General features: G+C 41.2%; 1 protein-coding gene across 1 annotated transcript in view; it reads left to right on the forward strand.

Annotated features, from left to right (window-relative positions):
- Positions 1–7,641, forward strand: part of ADRA1A (adrenoceptor alpha 1A) — a 31,742-nt gene extending 24,101 nt beyond the window's left edge. The window contains exon 3 of the mRNA XM_034761810.1: positions 6,523–7,641. Within this exon, the coding sequence (XP_034617701.1) occupies positions 6,523–7,043 (521 nt within the window). The 3' untranslated portion in view covers positions 7,044–7,641. The remainder of the gene's footprint in view (positions 1–6,522) is intronic.
- Positions 7,642–8,200: the final 559 nt, after the last annotated feature.

The raw sequence follows: 8,200 nt of genomic DNA on the forward strand, positions 1-8,200 counted from the left end.
TCTTGTGGCCTGCAGCATGCAGGGGGTCAGACCAGATGATCATAATGGTCCCTTCTGACCTTAAAGTCTATGAGTCTATGAGTCTATAGTCTCTGAGCACTCTGTGTGTTTATTTCTCATATTTATGGTGCTATTTTTGGACAGAGGATTGGGCCTTTATATTTATTGGTAATGAGTTTTATATAAGTCATCAAATAAGTGCCATAGTCAGTGGGGTTCCTGTCTAGCTTTTTCCAAGCAATGTGATTTTGATTCACTCTTTCAAGGGCAGACAGTACAGCAGAATCGTGGCAGGAGATTACATTAGTCATGTCAAGCCTTCGCTTGGTGCAGAATAAAAATTATACTGTTTTTGCACTTCATTACCCTTCGCTGGTTTGAGCACACTAAAGTGCCAAAGGATGTCGTACATCACACTTGGCATATTTCTCCTTGTTTCACATAGCAGGCGGGTGTAATACAGTGACAGACTCATGAACTGATAAAATCACACTGCAGAATGTAAGATTTGTAAGTGCTGTATGGAGGATGATTTTGTGATTAAGGCATAGGATGGGAAACCTGTAGATCTAGGTTCAATTCCAGATTTTGTGCGTAACCGGGGAAATTCACCTAAACTATGTGTACTTTAGTTTCCCTAGCAATACAGTGGAAATAATATTTATTTCATAGGGGTCTTATGAGGGTTCATTCATTAATGTCTTTAAAGTGCTTTGAAACTCATGGATGAAAGATAAATAAAAAGTCTTTCTGTCTGTAGAAGATACATAAAAACGTAGCATTCTCCTGTCATTCACTTCAATTGACATCACTCGGGACCTTAGGGTTTCTGCCTGTATTAGCTGGGTTGTAATAATAGTAACTAGACACGGACATGAACATCAGCCCAGATGTAACGGGACAATCTAAAACTTTGGATCAAAATATATCCCTAGCTTTGGGGGTGAGTAAAGTTCTGGCTTCAAGTTCTGCAGCATGAGACTAACGTTTTATAGCTACACAGCACTACACAAATGCTAATTACACCCACAGTCTTGTATTATGTCCATTATACAGATGAGACACAGCTTAAAATGTCTTGCCTAGTCCACACAGTGGCTTAGAATGTAAGTATCCTCAGCTCAGTTTACCAGTGCTCTGCCCTTGTGCAAGTCATTTACACTGGTGTAAAGAGGGTGCAAAATGCTACTATTTTGATTTAGAAGAATTTTACATTCACTTTGCCCTGATGTAAACACCACTGAAGGCATGTGCAACACCACTGAAGTAGACATACCAGATCTCCAGCTGGTGTAAATCTGCAAAGCTTCATTGATGCTTGACCCAGCTGATGTCTGTGAAAGCACAATTTTGTCTACAGTGTGCAAGTTACATCTACCATGGGAATGAAAGAGTTAAGAAAGGAAGATGGTGGCTTCTACAGATGGCAACCCATGTTTACTGTTAAAGCTACTCAATGTCCTTTTCATGTACAATGTGCTGTTCCAAGATAGGAAATTGCTACACTGATCAACCAAAAAGGTTGTATTAATAAATTAGCCTACAAATCTCCCCACCCACCCATTAAAGCAGGAGCCTGGCTTTGACGCTGGCTATTTTCTATTTTTAACAGTCTTTGGCAGAGTGTTAGCATTCCATTTAAAAGGAGCCAAAAGTCACAGCAAACAAGAATTTTTTTTCACCCACTACTACATTTGGCTTAATAGAGCACTTGCTGGACTTGGATTTCATTTACCTTTTCCATTGAAACAAAATGGGAAAAGGAATGGACAAACTGATGTCAGATTAATTCAATGGAATTGGGGCATCTTGGTCTCCTTAAATTCTTTTGAAATTCCCAACCAAAAAGAACCTTTCAGCAAGATAATGAACAGCTGTAGGGCATTTTGTTATTACAGGGAAATAGCATTTGTATATTGAGAAATGTCTGGAGTAGTCACGAAGAAAAATCATGAAATACCGATCTGATATCTTTTGTACAATAGTTTGGATGATTCACTTGGTAAAGAATTAAAATATTATCAGTATTGCATTGAATAGGAAAGGTATTTTAAACTATTTTCAGTCAAAAAAGGCACATTCACATAGGCAAATGACTGGATTTGTTTAGTTTGGAAAAGGGGACATGATAGCAGTTTTCAGGTATCTAAAAGGGTGTCATAAGGAGGAGGGAGAAAACTTGTTCATCTTAGCCTCTAAGGATAGAGCAAGAAGCAATGGGCTTAAATGGAGCAAGGGAGGTTTAGGTTGGGCATTAGGAAAAAGTTCCTAACAGTCAGGGTGGTTAAACACTGGAATAAATTGCCTAGGGAGATTGTGGAATCCCCATCTCTGGAGATATTTAAGAGCGGGTTAGATAAATGTCTATCAGGGATGGTCCAGACATTATTTGGTCCCGCCACGCGGGCAGGGGACTGGACTTGATGACCTCTCGAGGTCCCTTCCAGTCCTAGAATCTATGAATCTATGAATGCACTAGTAGCAATTGTGATCCACAGCCAGACATCTACCTGTTTGAAAATAAAGAGCAAGGTTCTCTGCTGTGCCTAACCTGACTGTCAGGGAATCAGCTACAACTCTCTCAGATGTTGCCCCAGTCATAGCCCTGGGGCATCTTAGAGCAGCCTTGTGCCTGCTGTAATTTGCCCCAATTGGCTGTGGTCCCTAAGGGACCTTGCACCAACTGAAGATAACTAGATTACACTGCACTCTGGCCACATGTCCCATTCCTCACTTGCCCCCAACATACTTCCTGTGCCCATCATTTCAGCTCAGAAAGTGAGGGTTTGTGTTATGGTGGATAGACATCGCTTTGCATTTGACAATAGGGATTGCATTCAGCAGAAGCAGAATGAGAGTCATTATTCATTCTCATCATTTGTGTGCCTGGTTTAGGCAATATCCTTATATCTTCTCACACACACATTGGCCCAGAAAAACTCTCTTCAGTGCCTGCAGCTTAAATAACTTTTCTGAATTTTCTAAGTTTCAGATTGAACACGTATCCGGAAGCAGTTGAGTTCAGATCCTACAGATTAATCCATAAATTCCCCTACATTTTCAAAAGTCACCTCATTTTAGGCTCCCCTGAAACCAGAATGAAACGCTGTAAAGTTCAGGAACTGCTTTCTGGCATGGTTCAAGAGCAGAGAAGCATTAATGCAATGAAGTTAGGATCCACATCCGAACTTCAGCTTGGGGGTTTGGTTGGGCACACAGAGGTCTGTGTGTGATCTGAACTTCCCCAACATTCAGTTAGAATTTGAGATCTTTTGTTTTCGTTCAGGCCCATGTCTCTAACAGTATTGTTGTATGTATGATTTTGGAGAATAAAAATGATGAATGCTTATGTACTGGCAAACTTCATGTGTTGTGTAAATAACTACTACAATATCCCTATCAATCTCAGCATGTTTATGATTTCACAGGGGCTGGGCGAGGGGGATGTGTCAATGTTAAAAGAGCTATTGATCAAAATCTTGGCTGTAAAGACCCAAACAAGCAAATTGTGTTTTCTGGGAATTTGGGATGATGTTTATATCCAAGATATGTTGTCCAAAGTAATCACTGATTTTGGAATGATAGGATCACATTATTGGAGGCAAGTACTTTGAAAGCATAATAATGAATGACCTTTCCCTCAAAAACTTGTTAAGGATTAATGCAATGGTGGATCTGCAGCAGAAAGTGGTCCGAGAGGCTTTTTTATTTACCATGGGCCCCCAGAACAGGCAATATTTTGACAGCATGGAATCCAGTTTTCTGTTTCATTCACAACCAGACAGCACTATTTTCATTTCCAAGAAACTTGAACATGTGAGCTAGGGAATTGTGGGATCTTATTACAGGCGAATTTCTAGTGTTATTCTGGGACCACTAACAGCAGCTTTGTAAACAATTCTCCATAAGCATCAGTGTTACATCTTTGGTATCCTAGCTGTGTTTCTATATTTTGGTCCTTATGGCCCTGATTCAGCAAATCACTTAGGCACATGCCTCTCTTCATGTTACAAGCATCATTTGAATAATGTCGGTAAGCTTTCTTACTATAACTCAAGTTGATGGGTGAAATGTACAGTCATGTAGCAGGCCAGTCTGAGGCCTATGCACCACTTGCATCCTCGGAACAGAAGGATACCACACATGCTAGCAATACTTTTAGTCACTTTGCTTAAGTGGGACATACCAGATGCATAGGCATTGTGCTGGGCCTCTGCCCAAGAGTGAATTTTACTCTACAAGTGCCAAGCGTCAGTTGCAGAATTGTGTCCAATCCTGGGCACCACACTTTAGGAAAGATGTAGACAGATTTGAGAGAGTCCAGAGGAGAGCTAAAAAAAATGATAAAAGGTTTAGAAAACCTGATCTATGGGGAAGAGTTTAAAAAAATTGGGCATCTTTAGTCTTTAAATAAGGCTGAGGAGAGCTTTGATAGTTTTCAAATACGTTAAGGGCTGTTATAAAAAGGACTATGATCAATTGTTCTCCATGTCTACTGGAAGGTAGGACAAGAAGTAACAGGCTTATGCAACGGAGATTTAGGGTAGATATTAGGAAAATCTTTCTAATTATCAGGGTAGTTAAGCATTGGAGCAGGCTTCCAAAGGCGGTTGTGGGATCCCCATTATTGGAAGTTTTTAAGAACAAGCTGGACAAAAACACCCGTCAGGGATGGTCTAAGTTTACATTGTTCTGCCTCAGCGCCGGGGACTGGACTTGATGACTTTTTGAGGTCCCTTCCAGCCTGGCATTTCTATGATTCTATGTCAAGCAGGTTAAAAAAAAGTTTTAAAAAAATCACTAATTTCATAAACCCTTTTTACTGTTTTCTTTTAATTTCAACACAAAAAAAATGAAAATCAAAAAAATGTATCCAGCGCTACCGCTGACCAAATAACTTAAAAAAAAAAAAGAAACCCTAAGTGGTGACTTTTTTGAAGGAGTAGATGTGGCATCAATCAAAATCTGAATTTTTGGCCATTTTAAAAATTTTGAACAGCTCTAGTAGAAATCTTTAATTAATCTTTAATCTTTCAGTGCATGGGATAAAATCTTTACAAAATGGAAAAGTTAGCAGAAAATTCTTACTTTAAGTGTGTTTGGGATAGTTGCTCGTTGTATCCTTTTACAAGAAGGTGAAAAGACTGCCTTTGCCAAAGACTCAAGTATCAAAGATTAGAGGAATGTCATGAAATGCAGTGAAAATAGCATAACTCTCTGGTCATTTAGAGACTACACAACTGTCCTCCTCCATCACCATTCAGAGCCTCATCGCAACAGCTGGGATAGACCACACAACCCCGGCACTTAAGCTAACAAAATATTTAGTAGGTGTTTGTAGTACAGGCTTTATGATACACGTTCCAGCATGGAAAATGGCAGGGGTAGGTATCCACACAAGCCAGTTCATTACAATAGATATCCGGTACTATTAGTCAAAAACAAATTGCTGGCATGCTTTGTGGCTTTTGTAAATCTGTGGGGACAGAGCATGCCCTGAATGGCTGGCTGCTTTCTTTGACAGGAGAAGGTTTTCTTAAAAATCAATACATTAATTGAACAATTGCATTTTTTTTTATCAGAGCGTTAACCAAGGAGGGAGCTTTTTAAGTCTTGCACACATATCCGTACATTTGCTCATGTTGCAGGCAAGCTGGAGCCCAATGTTATTAAGCAGAGGGAGACTGGTCATGTGATCCCTTAATAAAGGATACCTGTGCGGCCTTTTCACTGACAATCAGTGTTCCCTGTAGCTGACTACAGGTGAACAAAGCATCAGCCCGTTTTGGCTTTGAGCCACCTTTCCCTTCCCTCCATGGGAAACATCCTTACAATTGTAGCAACTTCAGTTAACCACTGCTAAGCACTCTCACTGCAGGATAGAAAAGACATTTTGAAACTCCTACGGCTTATACACCAATTGCTCAAGGGCCTGATCCATGCTCATTGCAATCAATGAGAGCCTTTCCATTGGCTTTTATGAATTTTGGATTAGGCGGCATGACACATAAAAATCTGTAGGCTGGGATTTTTGAAGGATCCTAAGTGAGGGAGGCATCCAGGTCCATTAGGATCCTTTAAAAATTCCTGTCTCAAAGGGATCATTGGGCTTTCCATTAGCTGGGATCCCAGAGGTGGTGATTCCCTGGCCATTTCAAATCCCATTAAGTTGTCTCCTTGCTTATCTGAGCAGTCTGGTGCTTTAGCTCCTGGGAGGAAGTAATTTCCCTTTGTCACCTCATTTCACCAAACTATGGACTCTGTAGAACCTAAAATATGAAATTACTGCTGCATTTGTAACTGAACAGATAGGTTCCCCTGGAACAGTTATTACATATCGTCTATGTAATTGTAGAGCACCATAAATTCTGAAATGTTCTCTTCCCCAGGAGGACTGAGTCTGTTGTTGGAGCATCCAAAAATCATGAACTTTGTTGTTTTCATTGTTATCTCTCTTACACTTTGACTATCTGCAATTTCTTGCCAGTTTTGTCTTAACACTCCCTGTATTTTCCATTCCAGGAGTTTTCTTTCCTGCACTCAAGCCCTCAGACACGGTTTTTAAAATAACGTTTTGGCTTGGGTATTTGAACAGCTGCATCAACCCGATCATCTACCCGTGCTCGAGTCAAGAGTTTAAAAAAGCATTCCAAAATGTCCTACGAGCCCAGTGTTTCACAAGAAAGCAAGCAGCCAACAAGCATTCCCTTAGCTTCAATCTGAACCAGCCAGCTAGCCCCAGTATGGACGGTGCCAAGGATGTTGTCCGTATCCCTGTAGGATCGGGGGAAACCTTCTATAGGATTTCCAAGTCCAATGGGGTCTGCGAGTGGAAGATTTTCTCCACCATGCAAAGCATGTCTACAAAAAGTGCAATCTCTAAAGACAAGTCCGGCTGCGCCAGAGCCAAAGTGAAGAGCAAAGGTTTCCTCAGGACATGCTGCTGTACTGGCACATCAAGGAGCGTCGCTCGGGAGAACCTTAACGTGCCAACCATTAAAATACACACTATCTCCCTCGGTGAAAACGGGGAGGATGTCTAAGGGATCGAGATCTCTAACGGGACTGGGGAGGAGGAGGGGAATCTTTACATGCAACTGTTCAGCTCTGGCAACCCTGCTCTGCTGGCATAGTTCTGCAAGCAGGAAGTTGTTCTTCTTAATGGGAAGTAGGGATGGATGCTGAAGTAGGGGGAGTGGCCTGAATCAAAGGACTAGCATGTCATAACACAGCGGGGGTCAAAGCTTTTTAGAACTGAAGTCATTGAGAGTTGTGGACTTGATCCAAAGCCCATTGAAGTCAATGGGAATCTTTCCATTTATTTCAATGGCCATTGAAGCCCCGAAGCACCTTTAAGCACCGGCCCCTTGAAATGACTGTAACATCATTTCCCTACCATTTAAAGGCTTTGATTTTCACTGTCTCTTCTTTTTAAAGCTCCAGCGATTCTGATTTTGAAGTGCAATCGAGTGGAGGGAGGGGGACAAGAACATCTAATGCATCTTGCAAGAAAGAATTATAAATATACCATGATGGTTTCAGCATGGGTACATTCGGCGAGCTCTAACTTTAGAGCCACTTCATGATATAAACTTTTGGGTTTTTTTAATGGTTGGACCTGTTGACCCAACAGCAACAGAAGTTAAGGGAAAGGGGGAAAGAAAGCATTCATTGGAATGTTATGTATCTCTGAATGGTCTCAGTTAAGGGAGTTCTGACATGAAGACTTTTCAACTTCCGATCACCTCTGCTGCTCAGTTATGGTCCAGTCCTTAGAGGCAGTGAGCACCGTAGATTCCTGCTGACGCAAATAGGGAGTTGACAACACATTGGGTCAGATCCATAGTTGGTGCAGATCAGTGTAGTTCTGTTGACTTCAGTGCCAATGGAACTACGTTGATCTACTCCAGCTGGGGATCTGGCCCTCTGTGACTTGCAGAAGTCCCCTGACCCCAAAGCTGTCTGAAGTTCAGTGGGTTCAGCTTTCAGGGCTAGGTGAGGATATTCCCTTCTGCTTTGTGTTTTGGAGTCTAGTAAATTCCATCTCAAGGAAACACTTGATGAAAGGGGGTGAATTTCACCTCCTTTCAGAAACTTGCCACAATGTTCTTTTCTTTTTTTAAACACACTGGTCATCCCAGACTCATTCAAAATGTTTCTGAACCTTAATGCTTTTAAACCAAAACTTGAAACCAGGCAA

Source organism: Trachemys scripta, chromosome 2 (assembly GCF_013100865.1).
Source record: "Trachemys scripta elegans isolate TJP31775 chromosome 2, CAS_Tse_1.0, whole genome shotgun sequence".
In the NCBI taxonomy this organism is placed as follows: Eukaryota; Metazoa; Chordata; order Testudines; family Emydidae; genus Trachemys; species Trachemys scripta.